The 16,924-nt window shown below is 37.7% G+C and overlaps 1 protein-coding gene across 1 annotated transcript in view; it reads left to right on the forward strand.

The window, feature by feature from the left end:
* Positions 1-12,535, forward strand: part of gcn1 (GCN1 activator of EIF2AK4) — a 58,441-nt gene extending 45,906 nt beyond the window's left edge. The window contains exons 48-58 of the mRNA XM_081349652.1: positions 1,003-1,146; positions 1,262-1,531; positions 2,341-2,454; positions 3,446-3,676; positions 4,632-4,825; positions 5,781-5,895; positions 6,573-6,669; positions 6,803-6,951; positions 8,868-8,978; positions 10,236-10,457; positions 11,770-12,535. Of these exons, the coding sequence (XP_081205778.1) occupies positions 1,003-1,146; positions 1,262-1,531; positions 2,341-2,454; positions 3,446-3,676; positions 4,632-4,825; positions 5,781-5,895; positions 6,573-6,669; positions 6,803-6,951; positions 8,868-8,978; positions 10,236-10,457; positions 11,770-11,895 (1,773 nt within the window). The 3' untranslated portion in view covers positions 11,896-12,535. The remainder of the gene's footprint in view (positions 1-1,002; positions 1,147-1,261; positions 1,532-2,340; positions 2,455-3,445; positions 3,677-4,631; positions 4,826-5,780; positions 5,896-6,572; positions 6,670-6,802; positions 6,952-8,867; positions 8,979-10,235; positions 10,458-11,769) is intronic.
* The last annotated feature ends 4,389 nt before the right edge of the window (positions 12,536-16,924 follow it).

Raw genomic sequence — 16,924 nt, forward strand, 5'->3', positions numbered from 1 at the left:
GCAGCTTTTTCTGGCCAAGAACCGCCTACCATCTCACTGACATTTAAAGTGATAACCATAGGTTTTTTTTTTTTTTATGTAATTATATACACAACATTTGTTTACTTGTTGCTAAACATCTCAGTGTAAACTATGATATTTCAAAGATTTGATCTCACAAACCTCACTAAACTCTTGCTGCTCTTTATATCCACCCAATACTCCTTAAATCCGACTTTGTTTCCCTGTGCAAACCGATTTAGTATCACCACACAATACATTTTTTAATTTATTCTATTGAAATCTATTCAAATTATACTACTATATGTATATCCATCCTTATCCGGATACATACAGTACATTCACAATTAGCAATATGCACTATATAGTAAATCTCAACTGCTTGGTTAATCATCAGAATATTAGTCAGCGGTATATTCAAAGTTGTAAATATAGTAAATCCTGCTTTACCTGCACACATACAGTAAACTCACGTAAAGCGATATATACTATAGCAAATCTCCCCTGCCTGATTTTTAATTTTGTAGCAAAATGTAACTTTATTTTCGCCCAGCTCTATATATAAAGTTGCATAATATAAGTATGTCCAACTTTATCCACATACATGCCGTATACTCATGTAGGGGGAATATACTTTATAGCAAATCTCAACTGCTTGATTGCTTGTATCATTGCAATATTTATACTATACTATTTAATCACCCAGCCCTAATTTGCTAAATGCAACTATAAGGCATTAAGATATTATGAACATTTAGATTATGATTTTCTGTAAAGCTGCTTTGAAACAATGTGTATTGTAAAGACTGCTGTATAAATAAATATGACGACTTGATTCCGTGGCACCAGCCAATCAGATTGGAGCTTGCTGCATTGAGAAAGCTCTTGCCATTTTAGTTTTTTTTTTTCAGTCTGCATGAGATCTGTGGGTGTTTTGTCTCAGCCTGAGACTAAAATATTCCTTGCACTTGTTTAACTGTTATTTTTTTTTATCCTCTATAGCTGACGGCTCCTCCCGTGAACACGCGCGTTCTGGCCTTCCTGTCCGCGGTGGCGGGAGACGCTCTGACGCGCCACCTCGGGGTGATTCTTCCCGCGCTGCTCTCCTCTCTCAAACAGAAGCTGGGCTCAGAGGAGTGCCTGCAGGTGAACACCGCAGCTGTCAATCATTCATACTGACCAATCAGCTCTTACTGAAATGGAAATGATGAAGAATCAGAATAGGTTGATGGTGTAAATGTGTCTTTATGGCCTTTGACAGGAGCTGAGCAACTGTCAGACTGTGATCCTCTCGGTGGAGGATGAAGTCGGCCAAAGAATCATCATTGATGATCTCCTGGAGGCCACGCGAGGAGCAGACGCGGGGCTGAGGCAGGCGTCCGTCACCATCCTCAACGGCTACTTCTCTCGAACACGGCTGGACTACAGCGTTCACACACGCACACTGCTGTCCGGCCTCATGCGGCTCATGAACGACCCCAACCCAGAAGTGCTCAGCCAGAGCTGGGAAACCATCAACTCCATCACAAAGGTAAACGAAGCTTTCATCCGTGCAGATCTTCTCAAACACCCTGTTTATACCTGGTATTATCATCTCATGTGATCATAAGACACGAGTAGATTCGTTTCATGATTCCTGACCTCTAGTATGAGACTGTTCTCTGATTGCAACTTCTGCAGCAAAAGATAGTTGGGAAGCTTGATTCATTTAATCGATTTAACCTCACTGAAACAGATTCACAGAAGCTTCTTTAATATTGAAATGTATTAGTGAAGTATATGTAGGTAAATATTGCAGTTTATTACTATGAATCATTATATTGTTGCTTATGCACTACCATTCAAAAGTTTGGAGTCTATAACAAAAAAATACAAATTATTTCGAAATAAATGCTGTTTCTTTTGAACTTTCTATCTAAAAATTTTAAAAATGTACCACAGTTTCCACAAAATATGAAGCAGCACAACATTGATAATAATCAGAAATGTTTCTTGAGCAGCAAATCATCATATTAGAATGATTTCTGAAGGATCATGTGACACTGAAGACTGGAGTAATGATGCTGAAAATTCACAGGAATAAATTACATTTTAAAATGTATTCACAAAAAAAAACAGTTATTTAAAATTTTAATAATATTTTTGATTTTACTGTATTTTTGATCAAATGAGTGTGACCTTGAAGAGACTTCTTCCTCTTATATGCATTACATAATTTTTGCTACTACTAGGATTAAATGGTAAATGTGATGAAATATGACTGTGGTGTCTGGTTGCTACGTTTCTCATAGTTTCCTTATGTTTGGAGTTGTGAATATAAAACTGTGTGTGTTTGTGCAGAAACTGGATGCTGCCAGCCAGCTGTCCATGATCGATGACCTGCACAGGGACATCCGCTCTGCTGCCGCTGAGGTCAAAGGTCAACACTTGCCTGGCTTCTGTCTGCCCAAGAAGGTGAGCATCGCTTAAGAGAGTCAAACTGCAGAGCAAATGTCAGCACATATCATCTCTGATGGCACATAATCAATTTAGTGTTCAGAATGACACCGTCTTACCTAAGAAAGTACTGGGTAATATAAGGCAACTGCATGGGTTAGGTGTAGGTTCAGGGTTAGTGCTTCCCAGTTATTTTAATCACTGACTGTGATTAAACACGACTGTAAAATAACTGTAAAATAAAGTGCTACCCAAATTAGATTAAAAGTGCCAAATAACAATTATGTTGAAGATTATAACTGGATGTCACTCACTGTATTAAACATAGTGATGCCATTTGATAACACTGTAACGAACTACTACATATTGCACACAATTTTACCTACTATTTTTAAAAGTTGTAGTGATGCTAGCATACTGCATTAAGTATAATATGAAAGAGTGCTGTTATTGTTACTATTATAAATCATTTTTAATTAAAATAAAGCTGAAATGAAATAAATTATAAATATTAGATGAAAAATTTAAGGTAAAAAAAAAAACTGAAATAAAATTAGTACCAAAGTATATGGAAAAAACTACCAAAATATATGGAAGCTTGTTTCCGCTGAGGAATAAAAAGTAAAAAAGCTCATTTTATTGTGCAATTGCGAGCTTATGTCTCGTAATTCTGCCTTTTTTCTCAGAATTGTGAGAGATAAAGTCTGCATTGGGAGATACAAACTCACAATTTCGGAAAAAAAGTCAGTGTTGTGAGATGAACAGTCGCAATTTCCTTTTTTTATTTCATTTTATTTTTTATTCCATGGTGGAATTACTAAACCTGAAATAAAAATAAAGCTAAATCGATATATATAAAAAATAAAATGACAAAAGCACATAACAAAATTACTAAAATTAAAATGAAAAACTGAAAACATTAAATAAAAGCAAATTCAAAATACTATAATAGTATATAAATATGATATGAAATGCTGTATGCCCTCTACTCAACATGTATTTCCTTCAGGGAGTGACGTGCATTCTCCCCGTGCTGAGGGAAGGCGTGCTGACAGGAAGTCCTGAGCAGAAAGAGGAAGCGGCTCGAGCGTTGGGAGGAGTCATTAAACTGACATCAGCGGAGGCGCTCCGGCCCTCTGTGGTCAACATCACTGGACCGCTCATCCGAATCCTAGGAGACCGTTTCACTTGGTCCGTGAAAACCGCTCTGCTCGAGACGCTCACTCTACTCCTGGCCAAAGTGAGTGTCCATCATGCCTCTGTCCTCATGTTGATGCAGACCCTTCATTCACACTCATGATTTGTGTTGTCAAAAGTATTGGTATGGTCTTATTGGCCATTATGTTCACGAGCTCATCGGATATGTATGTGATTGGCTACAATGATCAGTGCACGGGAGCGTTTGAGAGCACACAAGCTTTTGAAAGCACAAGCAGCCGTCTATCAGCGGACCGGCCCTGCTTTCAAACGCTCCCGTGTGTATCTGTGTAAGCGCTCGCTGAAGAGCGCCATTGATGTATATTTACACAGGGTTCCCACGGGTCCTTGAAATCCTTTAAAGTTTGTGAATCTGAAAAAAATCATTTCAAGCCCCTGAAAATAAACATACATAGATACAGGTCCTTGAAAGTGCGTGAATTTATTTTGTGCAAGAAGTTTTATGGAAAAAATTCCATATTATTCCCTCCGGTCCGCTAATGTGTTATTTCGCCAACACTTCGTGGCCTATGCACACTAGCTTGCTTGATTTACGTTACTTGCACGCATTTACGCGTTACGTTAAGTGTTTCCAGTGAGGTACTTTGTGTTGTACGTTGCCGTGACGTTCACGCGTGCACAAAACTACTACGATGGAACCTCAGCGTTTGTTGTTGAACACCACATATGTGTCCCCACATTAAGTCCTTGAATTTGAGGGTACTGGACCTGGAAAGTCCTTGAAAGGTCCTTGAATTTGAAGTTAACCAAGGTGTGGGAACCCTGTTTACAATATATGTTTGAAGCGCTGATCATCATAGCCAATCACAGACATATTTGATGAGCGCGTGAGTACAATGGCCATTCCGAGTTGTTTACGATTCTGCTCAACAGCGCTCAAAACGTCACATTTTTTAAATTTCAGTATCAACTTGGTACCGAAGTCGGTACTTTTGACAACTCTACTCATGACTACTGTGTGTCTGTGACCCGTACAGGTGGGCATCGCTCTGAAACCGTTCCTGCCGCAGCTCCAGACCACCTTCCTCAAGGCTCTTCAGGACTCGAGCCGGGCCGTGAGGCTTCGGGCCGCAGAGGCTCTCGGTCAGCTGGTCGCCATACACACTAAAGTAGATCCACTGTTCACCGAGCAGCTGGCGGCCATACGCAACGCTGAGGACTCTGGAGTCAGGTAGAGTTTACGCTTCCTCCTTATTTCGAGGTTTGCGTTCTCGAGTGTTGTGTGAATGAGCAGCCGGAGCGCGATAAAGGGATACTTCAGCGATTAGCCTTAAGCTTTGTATCAGTAGAAACCCGTTAGTATTTCCGAATGACGTGCTTCCCTCCCTCATGTCCCCCTGAGACGAGAGATTTCTGTATTGTGTGTCTTGAAAAAAACCTCCGATGACACAAAAATCATCATTTAGCTTCATCTGAGGTTTTTTTGTCCAGAGGCGAGAGACTCCAGCCAGTAGGAGGAGCTCGTCCCGCATGTCTTCAACCCGCCCATAGGGGGATCTCACGATAAAACACCGTCTTTTCAGTGTCGAGTCGACTAGTAGCCTAGTTGTATCATTTCTCCCGACACTGCCCTCTGTAACCGGTAGGCGTGGCTTGGGAGTGTCCTCGTAGGGCAGCGAAGCAAGTGCATTCTGGGAGTTGTTGTCTTTCATCCACATGAGCCAAAAATACATTTTCTGGCTTTTCTCAGTCTAGAAGGCACCAACTTCTAAAACAATTTCACATTTCTACTACATAAATGACCCAATTTAAATACACATTCATCTTTCCAGCGGTGAAATATCCCTTTAAGAGTCTTCTGTTAGAACGGTTTCGTGTTAGCGGCCCCTAACTTAATAACTAATGATCTTTGCAATGGAAGTGAATCAATCAAAACTAACTTTAGCTGGACAATAACTTTATCCTAGAGCTGCTGTAAAACCAAAACAATCTGTTACTTTATTTTCCTATTATCACTGTAAAGCTGCTTTGAAAAAATCTATATTGTTAAAAGCGCTTTATAAATGAAGCTGACTTGACTAGAACACTATTCAAATTCTATCGTTTCTTTGCTATTATATCAAAGTTTGTCAAAAGTAAAACTGTAGTTGTGCTTGTCAGTCACTGTGTTACTGTTGGTGCTGCAGGGAGACCATGCTACAGGCCCTGCGCTTCGTCATCCAGGGTGCAGGGGCAAAGGTCGACCCCAGTATCAGGAAGAACATCACCACCACACTGCTGGGCATGCTGGGACATGATGAGGTACAGCAAGTGTTTCAGTTTTTGTTTTTGTTTTACTTGAGAGATTATAAATCATTCAAGTAAAGGCTAAAGTCCCATTAGTTAAAAGTTGAGTTCACCCAAAAATAAAAATGTATCCCATGATTAGGTGTATATGACATTCTTCTTTCAGCCGAACAATCACAGTTATGTTAAATAATATCCTGGCTCTTTCAAGCTTTAAACCACTTTTGATCTTACAGATGTAGTAAATGTTAAGATTGACATTAAATAAGATTCATAAATGCCGTAGAATTATTGTTTATTGTTAGTTCATGACAACTAATGTAGTTAACTAATGCTTAAAAAATTTAAACTTATTGTAAACTGTTACCAATAGTTTGAAGACAACTTTTAAGTTTATAGTGTTTTAGTAAATTTTGAAATTGACATTAAGATTAATACATGATTTAATAGTATTTTTAATGCAAACGAATGTAAACCTTGTTGTTTTTACCAAAATAAAAGTTAATTACCATTTAAATATATTAGCATTTATGAATGTTATTATGATTATTTTCCTATTCCTTTTTGTTTTTACACTTAAAGACATAAGAATGTGAATGCATGTGTTTTTGTCTTTATAACAGTATCTAGCACAGGATGTGGTTGTGAGAGTGTCATTGTCACCTTACCTTTCTGCGTGTGTGTGTGTGTAGGATGCCACGAGAATGGCCTCTGCAGGCTGTATTGGCGAACTTTGTGCCTTCCTGTCTGAAGATGAGCTCAAGAGTGTTTTACAGCAGCATGTCCTCGGTAATATCACACATATCTCATGCACACTTCCTGGTAGTAGTTTGTGATGCGATGAGTCAAGAAAACCACTGTAATCCAGATCATATTATGCCCTTCTCCACCGTCATATGCTTCTCTGTCTCTGTCTCTGTAGCGGATGTGTCTGGTGTGGACTGGATGGTGCGTCACGGCCGTAGTTTGGCTCTGGCTATCGCAGTGAAGTCCGCTCCTGATCGGCTGTGTGTGGATGAATACAGTTCCTCTGTGCTGGAGGCCGTCTTATCTAGTGCCACCGCAGACAGAGTAAGAGCCGTGTAATATCAGCATGTTTAGGAAAATGATGACAACAGTCAAAACTCTTGAATATTCAAACATTTATTCATTGCATAAACTTTTCAAGCTTTGCTAAATCCACTGCCTTGTTTGCAGCTCTGTGTAGTGATTAAAGCCCGTGACTCCTGGACAGTGCTTAACACCAGCTAATAAGATTGGAGCTCATGATTTTCACAAGCGCTGGAGTTAAGACTTGAGTTTTATTTATATACGCTTTCCTGTAGCTCAAACAGTAGAGCGTTGGCGCTTGCAATGCCAAGGTCATGGGTCCAATTCCCAGGGAAAGCAAGAACTGATAAGAATGTAAAATGCAGTGTAAGTCGCTTTGATAAAAGCGTCTGCCAAATGCATAAATGTAAATGTAAATATAGCACTTTTCACGATACAGTTTCATAGAAGCTTTACAGAAAATCAGTTTGTGTTTATAATATCTTTATGCCTTATAGTCACATTTATCAGATTACAGCTGGGAAATAATATTGTTAGATTTTGCCACAATTCACGCAATCAAGCAGTTTAGATTTGCTGTGTAGTATATATCGCTCTACATGAGTGTACTGTATGTATACTGATGAAGTTAGATATGTATCCAACTTTATATAAAGGGAAATGTGATAATACAGTTTACATTTTGCAGTGATATAGACAATCAAGCAAGTGAGATTTACTGTATAGTATATATTGCTTCATGTGAGATTTACTGTATGAATGCAAGTACTCATGAAGTATCAAACTCGTGAAGGCATGAAAGGGAAGTTGCAATAGTCTTTTCTTCCCTATTGTGCCGTATATTCAAGTGAAACAGATTCTAGATCAAGAACCAATGTAGGGCGGGGCTTGATTTTCTTCATAATTGGATTGGATGGTTGTGGTTTGCTATTGGTGGATCTCATGTGAGTGACAGGTTATTCACCCTCGTCATCAGAGATGAGACGAGATGCTGCACGAGGGAGGGTTTCTAATTCAAGATTACGAGGCACATGAATAAAATAAATAAATAAATTATGTTCACGGATATATCTTTTATAATATACTGCATTATTACATAAAAATTCAAATGGACAATGTTTTTATGGTGATGAAACAGTTTACATTTTTCAACAATGTAACAATCAAGAAACTACTTTTACGTAGTTTATATTGTAGTGCATAGCATAGACTTGTATCTGTGCCTCTGCTGATTAAAGGGGTGGTTGATTATGATTTGACTTTTCTAACTTTAGTTAGTGTGTAATGTTGCTGTTTGAGCATAAACAACATCTGCAAAGTTACAACGCTCAAAGTTCAAAGCAAAGTGAGATATTTGCTTTTAGAGAAATGGCTTTTTAAGGACTACAACAAACGGCTGGTAGAGACTACACCACATTCCTCCCGGGTTAGTGACATCACCAACCCTAGAATTTACATAAACCCCACCCCCTGTGAACACGATTTATAGATTATCAAGACAGAATATGCTAATCAATGACTAGAAGATAACTACACATCAGCTACATAAATTCAACCAACCAACCATTCAGAAATGTCCTGTTGCTTCTACATGTTGTCACTTCTTCTTGAGTTTCTCCATCATCGTCTGACTCTAGTTTGAACATAAAAGGCTAAAAGTTTTTGAAATTTGAGTTTTTGAGTGCAAGCTTTTGTAGCTCCGCCCCCTGTGCCGGGAGCAGCAGCTCATTTGCATTTAAAGGAACAGACACAAAACAGTGCGGTTTTGCTCACCCTCAAAAAGTGACAATTTTAACATGCTATATAAAAATATCTGTGGGGTATTTTGAGCTAAAACTTCACATACACACTCTGGAGACATCAGAGACTTATTTTACATCTTGTGAAAAGGGTATTATACCACCCCTTTAATTCTCATCGATGTGTGTGTTCTGCAGATCCCCATCGCCTGCAGTGGCATCAGAGCTATGGGTTTCCTGACGAGACACCAGCTCCGCACAGGAGGAACCGAGGCCGTGTCACCACGCATCATCACACAGTTCGTGAAGGTGAGTCTGCACACAGTCTGCTGCATAATGTTACACTGCATACTTTAACTTACTGCAAAATGTTACCAAAAAAGTATAATGCGTTAACTAGCTAACTAACTAACTAAATGAACAAAAAGCAATTCATTTATTACAGTATTTATTTGTCTGTTAACATCAGTTACTAAAAATACAGTTCAGATTTATTAAATAATATGAACATTAATTGTGAACTTTTGATTTTATTCATTTGTTAGTAAATGTTGGAATTACTATTGTTTGTTCATGTTAACTAGTGCTGCACGATTAATCATATCGCAATCGCGATGTCAAGCCTATGCGATTATATGACGCAAAAAGCTGCGATTTTATAATAAATAAACAAATTAGCGCTGTTAACTTAACCAACGCAGCATCTGTTAATTTTTGACATCCTTTGGCTAGTGTTACATGATCCTGCTCTTATTCATGCAAATGCTTTTAAACCATTCATGCGCGATAAGACAAAAATGAACGCCCTGCCTGTGAATGTCCTGACTGTGACACACAGAAAGACTCGCGCTAATATCGTGCGTGCGCACAAAACAGCATGCCAGAATACAGCTCTCTTTCGAGCTTGAACGAACAATAACACACACAATTATGCCAAAATGTCTTTTTGTCGAGTATCTTCATAACATAAGAGTAGTCTTATGATGAACGTGAAGAGTTGTGACTCGTGAGAGAATGAGGCGCGTGTGAGATCCACGTCTCTGACAGCAGCGGCTGGTCTTAAAAGGACAGTACACAGTAGCCACTAATTATATCTGTCGCTAAAGTTAATCAAAGAAGAAAACACTCACTGCTCTTGACTAAAGAACTTTTTTCTTCAGGCAGATTATCACTAATCTGTGTGTGCATTTATTTTCCTTGAGAACCAAGCAAGCTGACTCATGAAACCATTTGTTTATTATATCGCATATCGCAATCGCAATATTGACCTCAATTATCGCAATATGACATTTTCCCCAAATCGTGCAGCCCTAATGTTAACTAATATAGTCAACTAATATTAACAAATTAAACCTTATTCTTTGTGCAACAAACATTTCAAACTGTGGAATTCTACATAATATTATGTTATATTCCATGCGGACAGGAAATGCACACTTTCTACAGGATACATGCTACATACTGCTTATTTAAAAGATGATTCTTAGTATGCCATTGCGAACGTACACAAACGCACATCAGAAGTGTTGATCTGTGAGTGTGACTCTGTCGTGGCTCCTCCCACAGTCTCTGCAGAACCAGTCGAGTGACATTCGTCTGGTGACGGAGCGCGTGCTGTGGTGGGTGTGCAAGGAGGCGGAGACTCCCGCTCTAGAGCCCAGTCTGGTCAAACCGGTCATCAAGGCCCTGCTGGACAACACCAAAGACAAGAACACCAGCGTCCGAGCCCAGAGCGAACACACACTCGTCAGCCTGCTGCGACTGCGCCAGGGAGAGGAGCGCATGCAGGTCAGTCATGGGTCACGAAAACAAAAAGTCAAGTCGCATTTGCTCATATAGCGCTTTATACGATACAGACAGTAGCAGCTCTACATTAACTAAAGACATTTGTTATTCAGCTCGAGTCTATGTTGATTCAACTCAACTACAAAGCAGCTCTGCAGAAGACAATGGTGTCATTATCAGTGTTGGGGAGTTACTTTTAAAAGTAATGCATTACAATATTGTGTTACCCCCTTAAAAAAGTAACTAGTAAACGTTACTTGTGCGTTACTATTCTCACCTGACTGAGGCTCGCTCGATTCCAAGCTTTCAGGTATTTCTGCAGTATTGCATTCAACAACAGTCACCTCATTATGGAGGTTAATTTTTAATGCAGCCGTTTAAAATTTAAGCAAATAATTAAACTGAAAAGTAACATGCATTACTTTAAAAACGTTACTCAAATATTAATGTGCACATTTATAAAGTAATGCATTACTTTATTAGTTACATCAAAAAAGTAATCTGATTACTTAATGTGTGTTATTTTTAATGCGTTACACCGCAACACTGGTCAATATCCAGCTCAATTCAGTTCTTATCCGATAAAGTTAGTGCAGTCTAATTCTATTCTAATAATAATATTACTGAATATTAAAGGAGCATTTCACCCGTGGGAACATTAATCTTTATTGAAAGTGGGTCATACATGTAGTCGAAATGTAACGTGTATCGTGCCTTCTTGACCGAGGAAAGACAAAGTAACTTTAGGGCGCATTTGTATGGAAGACAACTCCCACAATGCACCACATTGCACAGCACTGCAAGCCACTCCCACTAATTTTCACAACACAAACATCTGCGAACATCTGATTCAAGCATCAGACTTTCGAAATCCTCTTCTTCCAGATCATATTGAGTACCTTCCGCCATTGTCGTACCTTCACATCTGGCTCCACAGCGCCTGTTAGCTTAGCTTAGCTTCCAAACAAGATGGTGGATATTGCTTTTAGTTTCTGCAAGTGAAGTCCCACCCACTGATCTGTAATAGGTCTGTATTGTGAGTGGGTCCCACCCCTGGAAAAATGAGGAACGAGTGTTTGTAGTCTCAACCCCTCTACAAAGATATTGGACTTCCTGCTTAGAATGACGCAAAATGACGATTTCTACATCATTAATGCAGCTTAATGCAAATGGGCGAAGTGTCCCTTTAAGTGTCTTTAAACTCTGACCAAACAAACCAAAGGCGAATATTCTCAGCTTGACCTTAAAAGTCGCCTCGTGACCAATCACAGTGCAGCAATTCAACTAACCTTTTGCATGTGTGAATTTGTTTCAGAGCATCAGTGCGATCCTGGACTCGGCCAGTAATGAGCTGCTGTCAGAATGTCACCGCAGATCCTTGAAGAAGATCTCCAGCCTTCCCGACTCCAACGAAGAGATCGACGACACCATCCTCACATGATTGACAGCTTCAGTCCTGCTTGTAGTCACTGATGTTCTCAGAGATCCTGCATCACACTCTCCTCACGCTAGCTTTGACTGTCCTCATCATTTCCGCCACAAGGAAAGCCTGGGAAAGTATTTATTGAGCCGAGCCCCTAAAATCATCGTCTAAAATTGGCATTTTCCTTAATTCCTTGGTAATTTGTAAATGTGCATTTTTCTTTTGGTTTTCTTCTGAGAGATGAGGTATTAATTTGTGCCAATTCTTTACAAATTGATGTTTTGGTTCCCTTTTTTATTTAGTTTTGATGGTGAGCAGTTCCTCGCTGTGTCAAGCTGTTGTAAACGTGTGTGTGTGTCAAGCTGTTGTAAACGTGTGTGTGTGTGTGTGTGTGTGTGTGTGTGTGTGTGTGTGTGTGTGTGTGTGTGTGTGTGTGTGTGTGTGTGTGTGTGTGTGTGTGTGTGTGTGTGTGTGTGTGTGTGTGTGTGTGTGTGTGTGTGTGTGTGTGTGTGTGTGTGAGAGAGCGAGAGAGACGCGTGAGCCATTAACAACCCAAAGGATGTGATGCTGATTTTTCCAGTTAGCGCTGTGTCCACAAATAATGGTTGTATGAATAAACAGAAAATGAAAACCTTGGTTTAATAAACGGTTTGACTTAAAGAAATAATGTTTGTGTTTTAATGCTTGACATTTTATGCATAATAACAACACAATATTAATAACTCACTGAAGTATCATTTTCTAGAGAAGTTACCCACGTTTAAGACGCTGTACTCAAGATTCTTGTCTGTGGTTTTACAGGTCAAGTAATTGAACTGAGATAATTCAGAAATCTAAAATGTGGGTTTTATTACACTGGATATTCTCTCATCTAACCTCATGAGGGGAATCCTGGGATAATTATAAATGTTATTTAAGGAGGAACGTTTATTCTGGAGACTTTACTATACACTCAAAAAATCTGAAGTAAAATATCAGTTTTGTAGAAAAGAAGAAAAAAAAAACATTTTATATATATAAATGTATTATATCAATTTCAGACACATCTGTGGATTTAGAGTCACCACAAACCCATATTCATGTCAATTTTGAGCTCATATGCAACACAATTCAGCCGATCCTGGGGAATAAAATCTGCAGTTTTCTGACAGACTGTCAAAGTTTAAACTGCTTTGAAAAGTTTTCTGGCTCTCACTGAGAAAGTGCTGAGATTACATAAATATATTTCTGTTTGCACAAAGTAAGAAAGAATGAGACATCACTTTAAAAAGGGCACTGTAGTGGGACCATGGTATCAGATAATATTTTCAACAATATAGTACTTGGCCCTAATGAGTTTTCATACATACATATTCATATATACAATATACATATTCAAATATCATGTTATATACAAGGTACTTAAGAACAACTTTTTTAAAAAGTTTTATCAGCTTTAAGGTTTATTGGCTGGTAAAACACTTAAACATTTTGCTGTAATGATACTATAAATACAAATACGCATCTATTACATTTATACACTGCCCGGCAGGAAAAAAAAATGCTGTTTGGATTTAAATATGCAAATGTTGTGTTATTTAATATAAATGTGATGTTATTTCCATCAGGAGGTGCATCAGTTTTTGGTCAAGATCTTGTATTATCAATCCAAGAGTCCAGCACTCTGTAAAGTCTCCTCCAGCACATCACAAACACTTCCACTGAATTTAAACTCTGGAAACTATTCTTCATGCATATTAACTGCAATAATGATCCAATCAAAGACTCTTAAGCATTTGCCTATTTAAATCCAGACAGCAACTTTTTTTTTTTTTTTTTTTGGCCAGGCATATAAGGGTCAGTCACAAATAAAGATGCTAACCTCAAGAAAAAAACGTGAAAAATATTTAGAGAAATATTATGCATTATGTAAACAAGGAATTACGTATTATTATTGTTGTTGTAGTGTGGAAAATGTTAACGTTTTGCAAATGAAAAATTACATCCTGACACTTAAATTATTTTAAATTAATCTAAAAAAATGTTTGTCATTGACCTATTTTATATATATATATATATTTACATGAGCGTGACATCCTTTGATCCTTCGTCAAAGGGCTCGTTGTCGAAAACGTTTTTCAAAAGAAATTGTTCATACTGACAGTTTTAAATTAAATTTAAAAAAAATTTTTTTTAGATATCTTATTTGTCATTAACGTATTTTATGATTTAAAAGAAATAATAATTTAATGAGCGTGACATCCTTTTTTTTTTTTTTTTTTATAATACTCATTATGTATTACTTAAAAGGAATGAAAAAAAGAAAACAAAAAACAAACAGAAAGAGGTATACTTGTATAATCAAAATACAGAGGAGGAGTTTAATTCTTTGTAGATGTCCATAGTTCTGGTTGCTTTTCGGTTGGAAAGTCCTTGCAATGTTTCAAAGTAAATCTTCATGTCAGCCTTAAAATGGTAGATGTTGGGTATCCTTTCAGACCATTTACACTTGTGTATGTAAAACTTACCAAGTAATATAATAAGATTTAACATAAAAATGTAACTCTTGTCTATATCCTTTTTGTCATAATAAAAGATAACATCTCTTTTCTCTATGTGAATTTTAAACCCACTTAACCTATTAAATAAAAATTCCACATCAATCCAAAAGAATTTAACATGGATACATTCAAAGAAAAGATGCAAAATAGTTTCAGTATCCTTTTTGCAAAATGCACAAGATTCAGAAAGGTCAGTTTTATATCTTTTTAGGAATTGGTTTGTTGGATATATTTTATGTATAATTTTAAAGTATATTTCATAAACTTTATTATTGATACAGTATTTGTTATTATAAGTCCAAATCAATCTCCAATTAATATTTTCAAAATGGTCATTCCAAAAGTATTTATTTCGAGGTGTTGTAGGGCAATGAATTAGGCATCTGAAAAATGTATTATTACATTTCCTATCTTTAATATCAACACCATTTAGCAAAACCTGTTTTTTAAACATTGAATGCCTATGAGGTTCACTACTACCTCGCAAAAGTCTTAAAAAACCTGCTGGTATTGCATCAAAAACAATGCTATATTCTCGTGGAGATATTGGAATTCCAAATGTCTTTAAAAATTCAGTATATGTAAATAAGTAGCCCTCTTTATTTATCAGTTGTGAGACCATTAGAATATCATTTTTAACCCAATTGTCAAAAAAGATTGATTTATTCTTATATTTAACTGTTTTATTATTCCAAATTAACTGTTTGTGGGGGGAAAAGTTGTGTTTGTATATAAGAAGCCAACATAAAAGAGCCTGTCTATGAAAATTGGATAGCTGTATTGGGAGCTTGTTAACCTCAAAGTCACATTTTAAAAGGAACTCTATACCACCAACTCTTTCAAAAATAAGATTTGGAATTATATACCATAGTTTATCTGAATGCTTTATATAATGTTTTATCCAGTGCAACTTGAAAATTGCATTAGACGTACCAAAATCAAGCACATTCAAACCTCCTTGATTATAAGAATTACATAAAATATTTTTATTTAAATAGTGTGACTTGTTTTTCCATATGAAGTTAAATAAAGTGGAATCAATTTTTTTTTGAAAAGATTTTGGTACATCTAATACTTTTGCAGGATAGACTAAACGAGACAACCCCTCAGTTTTGGACAAAAGAACTCTACCTTTGAGTGATAAATCCCTCATGAGCCACATATCAAATTTCTTTTTAATTTTCCCCATAAGGGGTTGGAAATTGGATTGCACTCTGTCCGATTGATTTTTACATATATTGATACCAAGATATGTAACTTTCTCCCTAATAGGAATACCTTCAAATTCGGTTAAATGAGTATCATTGTCTTTAAAGGGATACTTCACCTCTGGGAAGATGAATGTGTATTTAAAATAGGTCATTTAAGTAGAAGAAATGTGGAGAAATTTTTGAATTTGGAGCTTTCTAGACAGAGAAAAGCCAGAAAATGTATTTTTGGCTTATGTGGATGAAAGACAACAACTCCCAGAATGCACTTGCTTCGCTGCCTTAGGAGGCCACGCCTACCGGTTAGAGAGCACAGTTGAAAACAACAAGGCTAGCCTAAGTAAGTGATGAGTTTGCCAGGGATTTAGAGACCCAAAATGTCCGGGATCCGGCTTTTGCGTTCTACAGTCGCCATTCATTATGTTTACTGTGGCGAGCAGGACGAGGCTGACGGCCGCGGGAGAATGGCGCGAGGCCGGTGGCTTCATACTGAGACGCGCCGGGTCTCGCATCTCTCACGGAGGAGCGGGAATTTTCTTAGCAATGTTAAAACGCACATCAACCGATTACTTGTTTAGCGTTCATGTAAACACTACAGTCAGATTCACCGATCGGAATTAATTCAGTTAACGTTAGATTGAAACGAGAGGTGTGCATGGAAACAATGAATGGCGACCGCAGAACGCAAAAGCCGAATCCCGGACATTTTTAACAGTCTCGCCCGCCGGACAAGTCCGGGAAAAGGAAGATGGTAACCCCTACTTACTCAGCTTTCTCCTATTATTCAGCTTTCTCCACAGAACAAGAGCATGCTAGCTTAGCTTCCAAAGAAAGACGGCTGACACTGTGTGTACATTCTGTGAGTGAGATCCCACCCTCTATGGGCGGGTTGAAAACATGCGGAACAACGCCATCTACTGGCTGTAGTCTTTAGCCTCTGGACAGAAAATCCTCCGATGACGCAAAATGACGATTTTTGCGTCATCGGAGGATTTTTTCCAGACAAAAAATACATAAATCTCTTGTCTCAGGGGGATATGAGGGGGGAAAGCATGGTAATTCGAAAATACTACAGGTTTTCTACTAATACAAAGCTTAATGCTAAATCCTGAAGTAACCCTTTAAGTGGAAAAAGAGTACATTTTTTAACATTTAAAGATAAACCTGAAGCTTTGGAAAATATATTGAGACAATATATAACCTTTTTTACCTGTGATATATCTTTTAAAAAAATAGCTGTATCATCAGCAAGCTGACAGCATTTAATTTCTTTTTCCATAATTTTGATGCCTTGAAAAG

The sequence above is a fragment of the Scardinius erythrophthalmus genome, assembly GCF_964197995.2.
Source record: "Scardinius erythrophthalmus genome assembly, chromosome: 20".
Lineage (NCBI taxonomy): Eukaryota > Metazoa > Chordata > Actinopteri > Cypriniformes > Leuciscidae > Scardinius > Scardinius erythrophthalmus.